Genomic DNA, 19,092 nt, shown 5'->3' on the forward strand with positions numbered 1-19,092 from the left:
GAGAGACGTAAATTTCTAAGAGTCTCCAAGAGCTATGAAGATAAATGCTTCCAGTTCTATGTAAGCTGTTATTTGTCATTACAGAAATTTGTACAGAGGGAATCTTGAGTATATCATTTAAAAAAAACTCAAACCATGGCAAACTGAGTCAATAATTCAGCAATAAGTGAATTTGGTATTCCAACTGCGCATGCCCAGTTCAAAGGTCACTATGCATAAGGGGAGCGGGTGGGCTGGGGTTGGCGCTTCTTCACCGCGCTGGCTGTGGGCCTGGGGCCGCTGGTGTCGTCGATCTGAAGTTATCGGTTGGACCGGCAGGAGTTGAGCTGGGGTTGGCTGAAGAATTCCATTGTCTTTCACTATTCTGGTAATTTCAAGGCAATGGAATTCTTCAGCCAACCCCAGCTCAACTCCCGCCGGGCCAACCGACAGCCTCATACTGACGACAGAAGCAGCACCAGGCCCACAGCCAGCGCGGAGAAGAAGCGCCAACTCCAGCCCAACCCCGCTCCCCGACGGGCCGGAGACCGCCAGCGGCCAACCCCTCCGGCGCCCGCGAAAGCCGAGCACCAGCCATACACACAAAGCGCTGCAGCAATTAGTCCCATTCCTGTGCCAGCTGCAAGCCTGGCCCGACACTTCGGGCCACCTCCGGACACCCGGGAGGGGATGGGGATAGCCCAGCAGCAACTCAACAGACTCGGGCCCGACACCGACCACGGACGAGCATGATCTCGCTCACTCACCAAAGCATATTAAATCAATAAAAACAACGAAATAATCTTAGCTTTTAACAAAGGAACAATAAATACAACTATTCCACAGTTTGAACGCAGTATTTTCTTAACTAGAAGAATCAAAGCTAGAAAAAACGGACGAATTGAAGGTCCACTGATGCACTGCTTTCCAGGGCTGCTTATGCATAGTGACCTTTGACCTGGGCAGTCGGAATACCGAACTCGCTTACTCACTTAATTTAGTTTAGTTACTTCGTGGTTACTCTCTAAGATAAATGGTGTAGACTCAGATGCTTGAAAGTGTTACACATGTTCATAATAAGTTTAAAAAAAAGGCTTTCATCTAAATGTAAGGTATTTTAAAATGTGTCCCGTTAGTAGTATTCAAATAAAAGCAAAAACTGCTTTCTTCTTTGTGTACATTGTAGTGGTTAAAGGTCAGAGTGGGGTAATAAGGTAATGTTTGTGGATGCAGGAGGAGTGAGTTCTGATGGTGGTGTGCCTTACTTGGTGTTTACTCTACCAAGTGTACGCACTGATTTGTAAAGAGATGCAGGCGCAGCTTTATTTTCCTGCTCAACTTCAATTTAACATATCTTCTTAGAGGATGAGGTCTGAGGTTAGAACGCCATGGGTTTGGGATGATTGAAGAGGCCAGTGTAGGACCCCAGCAAATTTTGTCACGTGGGACAGACGGTGCCTGGCCAAGCTGGAGATGGATAGTTTGGAAGGAGAAGCACATCTTACATAGAAACATAGAAAATAGGTGCAGGAGTAGGCCATTCGGCCCTTCGAGCCTGCACCGCCATTCAATATGATCATGGCTGATCATCCAACTCAGTATCCTGTACTTGCCTTCTCTCCATACCCCCTGATCCCTTTAGCCACAAGGGCCACATCTAACTCCCTCTTAAATATAGCCAATGAACTGGCCTCAGCTACCTTCTGTGGCAGAGAGTTCCAGAGATTCACCACTCTCTGTGTGAAAAATGTTTTTCTCAAAACAATATCTTCTATCTAACTAAAAGTCTCATCTTGACCACTTCCTGTCTGCGCTGTATATTGATTTTAGAAAAAACGCTACCTTATATCGCGATGATTTTTGGCCATCTTACTCACAGTCCTCCTCTGCTGAGGCAACCCGAGGATTTTTCCGATCGATGAAAAATAAAAATTAATAATGTTTAATAAATATTGAGATAAGCTGATTGGTCCTCTCACATGTCAATCACCACGATAAATGTAACGCCCCTTCCGGGGGTGGGGGTGGGGCTGTACTATAAAACCCCGGATGCCTGGACGTGAGTCAGTCACTCTGGAAGAGCGTGAGGGAGAGGCCACAACTCTGATTCTAAGCTGTGAATCAACTGAACTGTGAGTCTGCAATATACTTGCAAGAAATTATTTGTTAGCCTTTAATGAAAATGCAATGAGCTGTTTGGCCTGCCCTCTGACTGAAACTGCAATGGAAATGGAAATGAAATGAAAATGCAATGAGCTGTTTGGCCTGCCCTGTGCCTGAAACTGCAATGGAAATGGAAATGAAATGAAAATGCAATGAGCTGTTTGGCCTGCCCTGTGCTTGAAACTGCAATGGAAATGAAATTAAATTGCAATGAGCTGTTTGGCCTGCGCTCTGCTGAAACTGCAATGGAAATGGAAATGAAATGAAAATGCAACGAGCTGTTTGGCCTGCCCTCTGCCTGAAACTGCAATGGAAATGGAAATGAAATTAAAATGCAATGAGTTGTTTGTCCTGCCCTGTGCTTGAAATTGAAATGGAAATGAAATGAAATGAGTTGTTTGTCCTGCCTGAAACCACTAATTTTGTCCCACAAGGCCCCTATTAGCCAAGAAACCAGTCCTTTTTGCCCAAAATGCCCGTATTAGCCCAGGAGGAGCATTTTGGCCCAAAAGCCTGTGCTAGGCCAGGAAAAGTCTAGAAAAAGTGCCTTTCACTGAGATTTCACTGATTTTTTAAATTTTATTTAAAGAGCCCCTTCGGCCCATCAGGCCTGTGCTTGCCCAGGAGGAGTCCCTTCGGCCCATCAGTAAGTATTCCCCCTGCAAGTATTAAAACGCACCCCAGTATTTTTCTCCCTCCCTTCATTGGCTCCCTGTGAGATCCAGGCCAGGATAAACTTTCCTCCTTCATTGCTGTGATCTGCAGAAAAAGATGAAAAACGACAGTCTCTCACCTGTTTTGGGCAGAATTTCTGGCAGTTTCTGAGCTGCCAGCCCACCAGGCCTGAGTGACTGAGCTGCTAGCCCACCAGGCCTGAGTGACTGAGCTGCCAGCCCACCAGGCCTGAGTGACTGAGCTGCCAGCCCACCAGGCCTGAGTGACTGAGCTGCCAGCCCAAGAATCCATTCGGCCCACAATGTCCATACTAGCCCTCTGGAAACCCAACGGGTCCCACTTAGTCTAGTCTTTCACTATATATGATGAGCTTCTTTCTCAGAGTTCTCCTTTCTCAGATCTAACTTGGGCCAGGGGTTTCCAGGAATTGCTGGGAAGGTTGCATTTTTGAAGTAAGCTCCACAAACATTTTTTCTGCTGTCCACCATTTCAAGCTCTATAATGGGAATACAATATTGGACCAGTTGCTAAGAAATGTCTCTAAGATGTAGTTAGCTGCTAACCTGATTAACAAAATGACAAATTATGTTTTTTGCCCGTAATCCTTTTCAGGCAGGAACATTAGATTAAAAATATCGAGCTGTTCAAATTGTGGATGGAAGTTACTGTTTAAATAATTTAGAATTATGTGGTAGAAATAATGACAACTGTGACCCTATCTGTTAATTGCTGCATGTGTTTATGTCTGAGTAATCTAACGGTAGAATGCAAACTCACAAGTGATTCACTAGATAAACATTTATTTTAAATGTTTGAATAGTAATCATCTCGCCTATTATGGTGTATAAATCTGGCTATTTTGGCCCACTGGACTAAAATTTTATGATTATCTATCCAATGATTTCAAAGTACAATGTTTCAAAAAATGGATCTCATTTATAAGACCTGGCAGTGTAGTATGCATTCAGAGAAGTATCTATGTGTTAGCTGTAATGACCTTTAGTAGAATGAATTTGATCAATCAATGAACCAGTTCTTGGTGGAAATGAAGTAAAACTATTTATGTTTCACTCACTGCTGCTTAGAGAAATTGCAAAGATGGCAGAACTGAAACATGGAAAATTAAATCATATTGTGAGGCCACATGCGCTTAGTTCTTTGATGCATATATTGTAGCTGAGTAGGCAGAGCAGATGCTCCTATTTGGATACCCCAAGTTATAAATTGTATCAATGACCTCCAACGCAGATCATGGTCAAAAGATAAATACTCTGCAAGTATAAATTTAGTTAAACGTGGATTTTATTTCCACTCCTTTGCGTTCACCTATCCATGTTCTCCAGAATTGCTGCCTGGCCTACTGAGTTATTCCAGAATTGTGTGTCTTTTTTTAAATAATTTGTTCCGTTGCCAATACCTCCTACACCTCCTAAATTTCCAGTCTTCATTAAACACTGTTGAATTGACTCTTGAGGTTAAATTCAGGCAAAGGGGTTTCTCACATCAGAGATCTAAGTTTGAGTTTGACCTTCAGTGCAGTCTGTGTGGATTTCCATGTTCTCCCAGTGGCTGAATGGGTTTTCTCCGGCTACTCCTGTTTCCTCTTACATCCTTAATTGGCCATTGTAATTTTTTTTGACTGGGTTGGAATTGATAGCAAGATTAGAAGAATAAAATGGGTTAGGGTAGAATTAGTGCACGAATGGATGCTTGACTATTTGTGTGGACTTGGGCCATAGAGCTACTTTCCATATTGTATTTCTCTATGACTGTAATAAGTTTGGATACATGATCATTTGCTTCACGTGATCATCTGTCATGGTGTGCCTGGAAAGTGACATGAATGTAAGGTCAGCCCAACTAACTTTGTTATGTGTCAAGCTTAACACAAAATGCTCGAGTAACTCAGCGGGTCAGGCAGCATCTCTGGATAGAAGGAATGGGTGACGTTTCGTGTCGAGACCCCTCTTCAGACTTAAACCAGCATCTGCAGTTCTTTCCTACACATATGTGTCAGGTTATGGATTTGAATTCCTGGCCAAGATTTTTACCTCTGTTAAATCTGTGCCACTCTGAAAGAGTAACTGACAATTAATTCTGACCTTTAGCTGCATTGATTGATAAATTATTAGTCACAGTTTCATAAATTGAAATAGCGAATGGCTCTCAGTGACCAAAATAAATGAATCAGTGACATATATGTTTGGTATTTTTCAAAATCAGCAACAAAGGGATTGGTAACAAAGGGAATATTCTGTCATAGTTTTTAGTTAATTAAAGCTGAATTTAGAGAAAGGATTTTACCAAATATAAGCATTAAGAAACATTGCTGTTGTGATTACTATAAACCATTGTATGAATTTATATACTGTTCCAAATTTTGCTAAATATCAGAAAAGTTCAAATGAATAACTGTGTTAAGGGCCTGTCCCACTTAGGCGACTTTTCAGTGGACTGCCTGCGACCTTCTAGCTCGCGGCACTCGCCTGAAAAACCGTGAACTGGAACGGCGACTGTCAGAGTGGAACACACACACACACACACACACACACACACACACATCGCAACGGCGGGGACCAGGGAAGGCGGGGGAGTGCTGGTTAAAAGTCACACGGTGCAAAGCCAAGGTTATACAGACACCCGCCGCGATGAACAGGAAGGTTAAAGACGGCTAGCACAGTGTACGGTAAGACTTTTAAAAGAGCGGGGGGGGGGGGGGGAGAAGGGGGGCGTAGGAGTGGAGACATTTTTAAGAAGTCAGACAACTTTTAATAAGCCAGAGATACACAGCTGTGAAGTTTAGCGGGCATTTAACATTACCGGTCGGTTTTCCTTGGTTCTGAAAACTCGTGCTTACGGTTTCTTTCCCCAATGAGCTAATGAAAATGCCCGGTCAGCAAAGGAGATTAAAACTACCTACGACTACCTCGACTGCCTACAATGACATGGCAAACCCACTACCACTGCACGCACGACTACAAAAGTATCGATTTTCTCCATGGCGACCAATTATTGGTCGCAGCAAATTTGCTGCGATCATACTGAGGCTGCGACTAGTTCCCAGAATGCGGGATCTCCTCGCGACCATGAAGGAGACTCACCAGAGACCACCAGCGATCATGAGGCGAGCGCAGAGTCTCCTGCACTCACCTAAAAAGTCGCCTAAGTGGGACAGGCCCTTTACTCCTTGTCTTTCACGTCTAGGTAATGCACATTACCTCCTAAATCTTCTAAAAGTGAATATATATTTCTGTCTCCACAACATTTCCTATCTTCAACCTTAGTTTAGGATTGAATATCATTCAGATTTTTGTTAAATATTTCTTGAATGTTGAGATATTGGTGACTCCTGAGCTGCAGCCAGTTAAAATTCCAGTGCTGTACTTTTATTTCATGCTACATTGTTCTGTAGTTTTGTAGTGTTGAAGCAGAAAACGTTTCCACCCCCTCCCCATCCCTTTTCTATTAGTTGGTGAAGGAAGGCCATCTGGTATTTAACCTAGCATTTGCCTATGAATACAGCAGGACTCATAGGGAGCTAGGTTAGCACATTTTCTGGATGATAGCATGCACAGCAGAAGGAATCTGATTGAATCCAGGACTGAAACCAGTTTGTAGATGTGTGGAGGTTGGAGCATGTTTGTATTTACGTGACATCTTTAAATGTATTTAAGTGTTATAAAATAGCTACCCATTGACAGAAGGAATTGCTGTATGCAGTAGATTGGATTATATTATTTTTTTAATAGAAACATGACTGAGCATTTTTTGGGGTAACTATTTGTGTTTTGCAAAACCTTTGATCTTTATTATACTATGCAAGTGGACTTTTGTCACGTAGAATAACTTCTATTTGTTTTGTTTTAAATAGTTCTTTTTTTTTTTAAAAGGACTATTCATTTAAATAATGTGTACAAAACAAATCACCAATGTAAGTGTGCCATATCTGTATATTTCAAATCAACTTTTGTTATATTTTTTAAAGGAGCTTTGTACTAAGACTACATTGAAAGATGAACAAAATTGTTTTCGTTAGAAATTACATTTGAAAGCGAATGGATTTTTTTTCTCATTACAGTATAGATTTTTTTAAAAGGTAGCAAAAATGTTGTATCAGAGATTCTTAGTGCTTAGAACATCAAACACCTCAAATTTAGACTGCGTTGTATTGTGAATGGATGCTCCATCAGTCAGGGCCCCCACTTAGGTTCGTTGAGCTAAAAAAATTGGTCATTTGGAAAATGAGAAAGAATAATTTTAAAACTGATTTACAAACAAAGAATGGTTAAGTCAGTAGCTTGGATGGTTTGAAGTATTATTCTGTTTACAATGTTTGCATTTTCGCCTGCAAAATCTAATTTCTAATTATTTTGCATTTTACGCACAGTAATTTCTTATATTTTCTTATGCTTTTTTTAGTACATTACTGTTATATTGCATTTATTTTGCTTGTAATGTGAACTGAATTTTCTGGTGAACTGCATTTTTCACTATTGCTTTTGATTTTGATTTACAATGAACAAAGTTAAATTTACACAGAAAATTATCTACACCCATGAAATGATTAATGTCAGTATAGCCAACATTCCGTTTAAATATTAGGCTATACATTCCATGTGGATATGACGTAATAATCATTTGTGAAACTGAATGGATGGATGTAATATATAGACTGGAAGTTGAAATCTTTGTTCCAAAAGAATTTGATAATATTAAAATCTAATTTATTATGATAGGTGGCCTGGGCAAAAATTTAATTGTTGAAGTGGAAATAAAGTCACTTTTTATTTTCTTTGTCATACGGAATTCCATTCTGCGAATATAAATGTCGCAAGTCACTGTGGGGGTTACTCATGAATCCTGAACACGAATGGCTTGGAGAGCTTTAAAACTAATTTAAGTAGATCTTATTCCTCTCAATTTTGTTTTCAATGTTGAGAAATCTATCGTTACTTGAAATCAGTACTTATATTAGTAAATATCTTCAAAAGTAATCATCGGTGTAAGTATAGAAGAATCCACCATTTTTATTTATATAATATTAGATCGTAACTGCCAGAGTGCAACTTGTACATCAAAAGATAGTGATTCATGAATGATTGAATAATTATACTTAAGAATCTCTGCCTCCCGTATTTCTCAATCCCTCCCTCCCAGTAATTTCTCACACCATGTTAGATTCTCCCCCCTTGCCACACCATCTGCTAGGCAGATCTCCCAAATGCTTCACAGATCTGTTTATTTACTGGTTTTTAGGACTGAGGGCTGTGTCTAGCCTCTTATTTCAACGTGGTGAATAAGCATTAGAAACTCAATTTATTCTAGATTATATCACTTAAAAGTTGATTTAATTACCATTGAACAAATTAAAGTTCCCATGTTTTTTATTGCCGCTAATTTTAAGCAATCACTACTTCAGATCTGATTTTTTTCTTCGTACATTCATTATATATAAAGTACAATTTGATGGCGTTTTTTCAAATCATGTTCGTTATCTTTGATTATTATCAACCCAGTAAGTGGTTCAATATTTTACTTAGAGGACAAATATTTACACCACTTTAGTAACACAATTTAAAGAGAAGTTACACAAAAGTTTAATTGTGTCATGGTGCAATAAGATTTTTTTTTTAAATTTTAAACTTTCCATTTTACGCTTTTACAGATAAAATTCTGAAAAGTAATGACAAAACAGGTTTGGTTTTGAATTACTAACACAATGACCTATATTTCTAAATTTTCCTTTGCACAATTATAAAATCAACTGCCTATTTTCTCCAGAAAAATATTCCAAAATGTTTCATTGAGATTTAAGGATATTTTCTTAGGTTCAAGATTAGGAGGCTGACCAAAGGAGGTTTTCAGTAGCAAATGGGCAGCGATAAGAAAAAAAAGTGAAAATATTTTTGTTGAGCAATGGGTCAAAATTTCCATGAAAGGTTTTTTGAGTTGATGGCTGTCTGACTGGTGCTGTAAGGCATGTTGGTTCAAATACTACTTCATACTTTATGTTGATGATATTTCTCCAAGAAATTTTGGAATGTAATTTCTACTTCAAAGGTTTCAAAGGTCTTTTATTGTCACGTGAACCAATTAAGGTATAGTGATATTCGATTGAGCCATACTAAAAAAAAGCAACGACACACAAGTTAACATAAACATCCACCACAGCGGATTCCCCACATTCCTCACTGTGATGGAAGGTAATAAAGTCTAATCTTCTTTCCTCTTTATTCTCCCGCGGTCGGCGCAGTCGAACCATCCGCAGTTGAGCGATCAAAGCTCCTGCGTCGGGGGGGGTCGAAGCCCCCAAGCTGGGGTGTTCGAAGTTCCCCCGATCAGGGCGCTCAAAGCTCCTGTGGCTTGGAGTTCCAGAAGTCGGTCTCTAACCAGGGACTGCGAACTCCACGATGTTAAAGTCCGCAGGCTCCCGCGGTTGGAGTTCCGAGGTCGATCCCTGAAAAGGGATCACCAGCTCCACGATAGTAAGTCCTGCAGGCTCCCGCGGTTGGAGTTCCCGAAGTTGGTCTCCAGCAAAGACCGCCAACTCTTCGATGTTAGGCCGTAGTACGGACGGAGATACGATATGGAAAAAAATCGCTTCTCCGTCGAGGTAAGATATTTTTTTTTAAGTTTCCCCCCACCCCCACATAAAACAAGTTAAAGAACACTAAAATATACATTTAACACTTGCTGGATACAAGTTTCATGTATAAAATGAGTTTGCAAAGTATCAACCCCAAAGGACACAAGCCACAGCACAAAAACTATCGAAACACTATAAAACACCAAAGAAGGAAGGGACAGGCGGACTGTTGGCGAGGCAGCCATTGCTGATGCCACGCAGAATAAAGAGTTCAGCACTTTGAACAGTATGACAGTTTTCCTTGTAATTGGCAGATGTAATTAATTTTTAGATCATATGCTGTAGCATCAAAACAGAAAGTACGGGAAATAATGAGCAGGTCATGCAGTGTTTGTGCAGAAAAAAACAAGAATAAATCTTACAATCATTTGTTTAATTGCAACTTCTATCTACTTGGTGGACAGATTTCTTAAATACAGTGCTCACAACCTCATCGATGGCCTCTGTTTAGTTAAAATCACCAAGATACATTTTTTACAGAATGAAAAGAAATGGGACAAATGGTGGTGTACCTGTGGCAAACATGGTTTGTATGGTGCAGAAAGGTGATTAGAAAGCAGAAAAAGCTAAGTACATTGGAAGGATTCTCATATGAAGAGGATCCTAATTAGTTCTTAAATAATTTATATGCCTATAATTCTCAACATTCAATAAGGAACAACCTTATTCTCTACATGTGTTTTGCCTGAGGCTCTTAATTTTGGTGCCAATCAAATTGGATTTATTTTGGCATCTGTGTCAACATTAAGCATTCCCAGGTCATGCAAAATATTTTTTCTCAAACTGTCTAATAATGTGATTAAATCTACAAGCACGTACCAACTTAATTTTACCTCTTCCCAGACCAGCAGGTTTACAATATTATGATTAATGTAATGTGCAACCTCGATAGTTTTTGTGCTGTGGCTTGTGTCCTTTGGGGTTGATACTTTGCAAACTCATTTTATACATGAAACCTTAATCCAGCAACGAATAGGGGCTTTCATCACAAGGAGGAAACTAATGCAATCCTAGGACATTTATATTCTAATAAAAAATGCAATTAATAATATTAGGTTCATGGAAATTTAATTTGTCTCTTTGGTACAATTAGTAAGAGTTTATAAAGTTAAATGCTTTGCAAAATTTATACTCAGATTAGCCAGACATGCCCTTTAAACATAAACTTGTTGAAATATAATGGTTTGTTAGATGCCTATATCCAAATAATTTTTATGTCACGTATCATTAATACATTTGGCAAAAATATCCTGAGATTAGCAGTTTTGTTTAGTATACTGTATGAACTGGGTAGAATAAATGACAATTGGTTCGTATCCAGTATAGTTATTTCATTGTTGCTGGATCTAAGTCCCGGAGAACTCCCTACTGAAAAGCATACTTACAACAGAAGCAATTCATGAAGTCCCTCACCGCAACCTTCTCAAGATGAATGACACTCACATCCAAAAAATGAATATACATGTTTTTTTTAATCACAAGAATATCTGATGTAAAACAAATTGCACATGCTGGATGGCTTAGAGAAGGTCACATTTGTAATTTCACTTGAGATTTGTTTGTCATGGTAAATAAAACCCTTCAGATGAAAAAACTAATTTTGCAGTGAGTATTATAAATTGTTAGTAGTTGAATTTAAGTTTTTTTACACTTACAGAATGGGAATTATACTGTATATAATATATAAAAAGTATTCCTTAATTGAAGCTGCTTTCTCCATGAGTTTTTTTTTGGAAAATCTATCAGCTAGACGTCTCCAGGTCTGTGACTACAGGATACATTTTTACATGGTTATTTACTCCAATAACCTCTCAGTTTATTTTCCGTCACCCATTGTGCTGCTAATAATTATTTTGTGCTAACCTTTTTAAAAGTCACTAACATATCTCATGCTACATGACATTACTATTTTCTGCATACCATTTTTTGTATGGATATGAACAGTCTTGAGAAATGTTGCTTTTTAATATTGGTTTGGTTATTAGGCTTATTTGTGTTTGTTACAGGCTTATGAGTGGGCTCTAGAAGGTATGCGGTACCTTGCATGCATCAGTATGGATGACTGCTATTCGCCAGAACGCTGTGGATCTGTTGCAAAATATCTGGAAAATCATCATTGTCAACATCCTGAAATTCCAAATGAAAAGTTTCAGGAAATGAAAGAATTGGCATGTGAATTAAAAGATGAGAAGGGGATGAAACAATGGAAGTTTGCTTGGTCCAAATGCCAAGAGACAAAGCACATCTTTGAAAAGAAACTAGAAGCTGCTTTGCGGACAAGAAAGTCATTATCATCAGATCATAAGCCTTCTGAACTTGAAAGTATGAGAAATGAGAGTTTTAGTGTAGGACCCAGGAGACATTCAGATGGTGTGGTGTTAAAGTTACAGGGTGCACAAGGTATGGCAGGTTCAAACAATAGTGTTTATTCTCCGAGCAACAGATCAGCGCATTGTGGTGGGTGGAAGAAAGACAAATTCTCATCACTGTCATCAGACATTTGTTATGGGACCATAAATAATGAGAAAGTTTGTGTAACTGAAACTATTCCCAGCAAAAATTCTACTCCTTGTTTCCAGGCCCTTGAACAAATGGAAGGAAGACTTTGTGCATCAATTAATTGGTCAACACCAGAGGCTTGCAAACAACGGCAGAGTATTGTTGATAAAGAAGCAAACTGTGAAAGCAATGTTAACTTTTCTCATACAAAATCTAGATGCTTTTCAGTGCCAGATGCTCAGAATCAACATCAGAAAAAACTACTGCGGAAAGCACAGAGTCTTGACTATTCACCTAATGATACTTTTAGATATAATTCATGCCAAAGAACTAGTGTTGAATCTGCAAGGCGTGGAAACACAGGAGTGTTTATTAAAGGACTTGAAGTGAGCAGCACTGAACTTCAGGATAGACATTGCATCCCTAGGCAGCAACCATTGTTCATTTGGACTGAAAACCAAGCTGAAGGTCTCAGAAGTTATATTCCCTTACTGGAGTCCAAGGCTAAGGTTAGGTGGGTATTAAATTCACCAGGAGTAATGTAAATTATGAATCATTTATTGAAAATTGTTCATCTAGGACAACCACAGCAAGAAATTATTTCCTTTAAATTAAGCCCAGTTTCCTCTAAATTATGCAAGAAAAATATATGGAATGTTGTGTGTACTTGTTCTGAATAACAGCTAAATATTAAGGGTTGTGTACAGTGACTTTCTGGCGTAGTATCCCTATTGATTGTACCCATCCTGTTTTAAAAAATAATCAATTTTCTCAAGGATTATGATTCATTCCTGTGAGTGAGTGAGAAAGAGGCATTGTAAAGGAAACTCCCTCATGGAAAAAATCTCCAAAACTTACTTTGAAAATCCTGGCTTCTTTCATATGATAAGCTCTCTGATATTTTGAACAAGAGATCATTCATAATTTCTAAACCTGAATAGTGAGTGTCAGGCACTCATTCAAGCATTGAATGTGAGCTCATAGCCAGCATTTTGATGGATGACCACATGCTTAATTTCACATCAACTTCGATTGGGATTGGGATTGGAAGTAAGAATGCAACATTTTATTACCTCCCATTGTTTTAGGGACTATAGTCAGTTGTACTCAGGAATGACCTGGTTGAAACTGGTAGCTGAACGCAAATTTTAGATTGAACCGAGTTCTTTGCTTCTGTGTTCTGCAGTATCACCGAATGAAGTGCAATCACTGATCAAATAGTCAACTTTGTATTTTTATTAATCAGCGGTTATGTTCCTTTTAGTTAAATTTAGATAATTGTCCACAGGTATAGAACATTCCAAAATACAGGATGTGCATTTTTCTTGACAACTATATGTGACTCCATGTAAGTTTAAAATGATAAATGGCACGGCACATTTTAAATATGCTAATTTAAATATCTCATTTGATATTAACTTAGTTTATTTTCCATTGATTTAAACATGAATCATGTGGTTCACAGACAGTAGTGAATATTTGGAAACTTGTGCAGTGCTTGCCTATCAGATTCATTGTGAAAACAAACTAGGTGTCAATAATGAAGAGCTTTAAAGCTCCGACAGAGTAAAAGGTATAATTGGGATAATAAAATCTAATAGAATTGTTCACAGCAGGAAACCTTGTAGTTCTCACCCACTACCGATTTATAAAGCTGGTGCCAATAAATGAGAGAAATGTTACATCATTCTCGTCTCACACGAAACGGACTATCCGTTGTAGTGCTTAAAGATCAACAGAGAATAAAAATTGATCAGAAGTTAATATACTAAAGCAGCAGAATTTTGCTAAACTCAGACAAACTGTACTCAATAGTCCTGCATTGTTTTCCTCTTTACTTATCCATTTACCTCTTGAAAGCTCCTATTGAACCTGTTTCTGCCACAGCATTTACATGATACATTTTACCCATTTCTGTTTTTTTTTAAAGTTAATGCATTTGTCCCTTCTGGTTCTTTTGCAGTTACTCAAGCTCCAATCTGAATATCAACTGTGCAACCTCTGGAATTTTCCTTCATTTACTTTATATTTTTTATCATAATTTAAAAAAACTCTCCATTAGCCTTTGCTTCTGTGAGAAACAACTCCAATTTATCACGCAATATTGAACCAACCCAAATAAATCTCTGGTATATATATATATATATATATATATTGACTTTAGATAAGGTTCCATGTGAGAAACAACAAAATATAAATCTCCCAGATTCACAGATTAATTAGTAATGAAGAGGTCAAACAATAGAGTTCAGTAGATAAGAGTAATGGTAATATACTTAAATGAACTGAAGTAACATGTGTTTTCGCACAATGGTCTGTGTTGGTGCTGATTTGAAATTTAACTGCAGACATGCAGGTCTATCAAACTTTCACAGACTTGACAGTGCAAACCCTTTAATTTATTACTTGCATTTAGTTTTTGGTTCCCGATTACACCTGTGAGTTTAGTTGAGATTACTCAAGGAAACGTTGCTGTCCTCTCTTTTCGTACCTAGTTGAATTTGAATACCACCTTTCACTTGTTGTGGTCTATTTATAATATGAACACAAACAAAACAATAACTTCAATTAATTTATCTCAATTAAGTAAAAAGTACTTAATCTTTACACCACCTTATTTTTGATTAATTAAATTTGGCTTGAACAGAGTACATTGCAAGGATGTTTCTGCAAAACTGATATCTATTGACCAGAAAAATATACTTCAGCAAAGCTCCATGTAGATTTAGGTTTATTATTGTCACATGTACTAAAACACAGTAAAAAGCATTGTTTTGCATGCTACTCCAAACAAATCAGATATTGCATACATAAATATAATCAAGTCAAGCTCAAGTACAATAGTTAGATCAAAGGGGAACATACAGAGTGCAGAATATAGTTCTCAGCATTGTAGCACAAAGGAGAACCTGGAGAGGGATACTTTGTAATTTTGTCAGCGCCCTTTATGACTATTTGCATACCTTGGGTTTTCAAGCAAAGATTTTCACTGTAACTTGTCACATGTGACCAGAAAGTATCAAATGTCTACAATGAAGTAGCGATAAATCAGAGAGTATCCGAACCTTTGGAAGGAACGTTCAGAAGCCTAATAACAGGAGAAGAAGCTGTTTCTGAGTCTGGTAGTGCTTCTTGAGACCACGATGGGACAAATCTTCAATTATGTTTGGCTGCTTTTCTGAAGCAGTGTAGATGAACTAATTGGTGGAATGTCTGGTCTGAGTGATCGACTGGACCATATTAACAACTCTCTGCAATTTCTTGGGATCCTGGGCAGAGCTATTCCCAAGCAAAGCTATGATGTAACCCGACAGTATGTTCTCTGTGAAGCACCTGTAGAAATTTATAAGAGTCATTAGAGACATGCCAAATTTCCTCCATCTCCACAGGAAGGAGAGGCATTGGTGTGCTGTTGCTACAATGTGGATGATCCACAATAGATCATTGGTTACATTAATGCCAAGGAACTTGCAGCTCTCACTCGGATTATGTACAAAGACAAACACGTTGAAGGGTTATTTGAACCCAAACCAGATGATCACATTTTAATAAAAACAAAGATAAAAAATTACAATTCCCATCCTCCCACAATTCCGAATAGAATTTTGAGTCTAGCCAAATCTGTGATTTGAGTACGAGCTATATTTATGAGTTGTATAAATTTCTAGAACTTAAAATATTTAGCACTACTCTCTGTGAAATGCTTTATCATGTGTTTTTCTCATTACAGTAAACTGAGACACATCATTGATGAGATGGTCACAACAGAACGAGAATATGTTAAATCTCTCAGGTATATCATTGATAATTACTACCCAGAGATGGAGCATTTTGACCTCCCTCAGGATCTGCGAGGAAAACGAAGTGTTATCTTTGGAAACCTAGAGAAGCTTTACAACTTCCACAGCCAGTATTTCCTGAAAGAACTGGAAAGTTGTACTAACCATCCACTACGTGCAAGCCACTGCTTCCTCAGACATGTAAGCAAACATTCAGTATACATATAATAAGAATTAATGTAGAGAATATGTAGCCTTTGCAATGAGTACCTATAGATTGTATTAATTACATCCCTTGTTTCCTGTCCACTGCAAAATAGTTCAGTGCAAAAGTCAGTCTTGAGATTATGTTATTTTAAGTCTGAAGAAGGGTCTTGACACAAAACATCGCCTGTTCCTTCGCTCCATAGATGCTGCCTCACCCGCTGAGTTTCTCCAGCATTTTTGTCTACCTTCGATTTTTCCCGCATCTGCAGTTCTTTCTTAAACATGTTATTTTAAGCGATCAAGTTCAGGTGGGAAGGAAAGTGTGAACAAAATGTAACCCAGCAGTGTGTGGAAAAATGTAAAAGTTAAATCTCAACTTTCTGCGACAAAAACAGCTAGCTCGCTGGGTAGAAAAATGTATTTATACATTTCAAAAGAGTATTGAAATGGCTTTTCTTATGTGTTTGTTAATTAATAGAAATTAATTACCCATTGGAGTGTAGCATGGATAAAAAATATGGAAGTTGTTTCAAAAGTATGTCGGTGGTTTGATTACTTTTGTAATATAAATTTATATGGATCAACTTTTTGAGATTTGAATTTTTAGGTAACTAATAATCACAGCAGTAAGAAATAAAGGCAGGTTTTAGGTATTTATATTTTAATATAAACATAGAATCATTAGTGCTAAGCAATTTAAATATATGTTTATATATTTTAATTGTTTTTGAATGTGAATGGCATTAAATATATTCAGTGAAAATCAAAATACTGCCATTGGATATCTGGAATAAAAACAGATACAAAAATGATACATTCTGAAGATCAGACAACATTTATGGAAAGAGAAACAGAAATTACATTTCAGATTGAAGAAAAGAGATGGTCTGATAAAGGATGTTCAAGGTGGAACATTAACTGTTTCTGTTTCCGCAGATGCTGCCTGACTTGCTTCCATACTTCTCAGTTTTCCAAACATTCAATCTGTTCAATGGCTTTGATAGCCAGATCAGACTGAGAAACTATCATAATTGCTGTGTTTTTTATTAGGTGAGGATCAACTTTATTGTGGAAGTTGTGTGTAGGGTTTCATACAATGTAAGAGCAGGTTTAGCAGGTAGCCAAGTGCCGACAGCTTGTTGCTTTAAGTAAATTCCAGGGTATTTTGTATAAAGTGGAATTTTTCTGAAATGAATATCTATTTCATCCAGTTTTCTGTAAGCAATTTTCATACCCTTAATTTTTCTAATGTCAAATTTTACATTTAGTCTACTCAGATTTTTAACTTCCTTTATTTATTGTATTGGATTCCCAGCTACCACTCCATTCTTCAAGAGTTTTTTTTCCCTACAAATATACATAATTCACATTATAAAAAGTTATTTATGTTCTCATTTAAGAATGTGTCATCATTAGTAATTGTTCAGGTTATAAATAGCCAAGGTGGGTGCTGTTTCTTGTATTGTATTGTATTCAAATTTATTGTCATTGTCTCAATTAGAGACAACGAAATGAATTTCCCTTTACAGCCAGTATCATAAAAATAAATAAATAATAAATAAATAATAAAGCATATTAAAAATAAAATAGAATTTAAAAAAAAAAGCACAAACACAAAGTCCACGACACAACATAACACAATGGCACCAAGGTGAGGAAGGCACCATAGTCCAACCAGCCGCCCCTCCGATCTTCCCAGATGTTCACCCGTGGTCGGGGCCTTCCGAGCACCCGCAGTCGCCACCCCGGGCGGCCCGATGCTCAGGCCCTCTCGCCGGGCTGATAGAACGCCGACGCCGAACCCCGACGGTGAAAATCCTCCTCAGCGGCCCGGACCTCCCGATCAGCCGCTTCCCACCGGAGTCCGCAGCTCCCGAGTCTGCAGGCCGAGCCGGGAAGAGTTGCAGGACCCCACGATGTTTGTCAGCGCCGCCCGCGTTGGGAGCTCTGCGAACCGCAGCTCCAGGATGTCGGTGCCGCAGGCCCAGCACTCCGGGCTCCAGACGGCGATCCCCGGTAAGGCATCGCCAGCCCCGCGATGTATCAGCGCTGTCCCGCCGCTGCTGGAGCTCTGGTCGGTCCAGGCAGGAAAGGTCGTGCCAATCCAGTAGGTAGGCCGCTGGGGGGGGGGGGGGGCGAGGACGCGACTCGAATAATAGTCGTGTCCTCTCCAGGAAGCGACTGAAGGACGGTATCCCCCTTACCGTACCCTCTTCCCCCACATCAAAACATTAAAAAATAAATAAATAACACACTTCAACATAACAAAAAAAACGAAAAAATAAAAAGATACCGGGCTGAAGGTGGAGGCAGCTGGCAACAGCGCCACCATTGTGGTATCCTTTTCATTACAACATGTTAACCTGAACATAACTTAATTATTTATACTTTCTATTTACCAATCAAGTCCCTTTCGTCTATGCTAGAACATTAAATCCAATCCAGTAAGGCCATTAAAAAAAATGTTAACACATGTCTGAATCTTACAGATTGATTATACCATTAGTTAATAAGAAAATTTCCAATGGGTTTGTAAAATAAAATTTCTCATTCAGAAATTGATTCTGCTCAAAAATATACCAGGTCTCTTATAAATTATAGCAATTTAACTGCTACTGTTGTCAAGTTAATTCGCTTCTTCCCCATTTTTTTCTGCCCCCTTTCTTAAATAGCTTTGATACATTTGCTATCTTCCCCACTCCATGGAGATTGCTCTGAATTTAAAGCAGTCCAGAAGGTTAAAATAAAAAATACGTATTTATCTGACTGGCTCATCTTTCCTTCATGAAAATCACAGCTCACTTCTCCTCTAATCACCATGCATTGAAGCTTTGTTGTACATCAGGAAGAATAAATTCCTACAGGAAAAAATAATTCTTACAGGAAAAATTAATTCTTACAAATGCTTTAAATTTGCTTGCATTCAAAAGAACACTCTTTCCCATCACAGATTTCTATAAATTGGATAAATGTGCCTTTGCCCAGTATCTCAGCCTGTTTCCTTCGGCATGCCTTATCCCCTGGAACTCAGAGTGTACTGTTATCCACATGTGTGAGTAATTTGTGACTATCTTAATGAGCTGAAAACGTTCATTACAGTAAATCCTCTCACATGTAGAGTCTAAAGGCCCTGTCCCATTTACA

General features: G+C 38.4%; 1 protein-coding gene across 7 annotated transcripts in view; it reads left to right on the forward strand.

The window, feature by feature from the left end:
• The window catches only part of LOC116982783, a 106,721-nt gene that overhangs the window by 56,759 nt on the left and 30,870 nt on the right, over positions 1-19,092 (forward strand). For all 7 annotated transcript variants that reach the window (XM_033036221.1, XM_033036222.1, XM_033036223.1 and 4 more), the window contains 2 exons: positions 11,470-12,476; positions 15,693-15,942. In XM_033036221.1, the coding sequence (XP_032892112.1) occupies positions 11,470-12,476; positions 15,693-15,942 (1,257 nt within the window). The remainder of the gene's footprint in view (positions 1-11,469; positions 12,477-15,692; positions 15,943-19,092) is intronic.

Source organism: Amblyraja radiata, chromosome 17 (genome assembly GCF_010909765.2).
Source record: "Amblyraja radiata isolate CabotCenter1 chromosome 17, sAmbRad1.1.pri, whole genome shotgun sequence".
NCBI lineage: Eukaryota > Metazoa > Chordata > Chondrichthyes > Rajiformes > Rajidae > Amblyraja > Amblyraja radiata.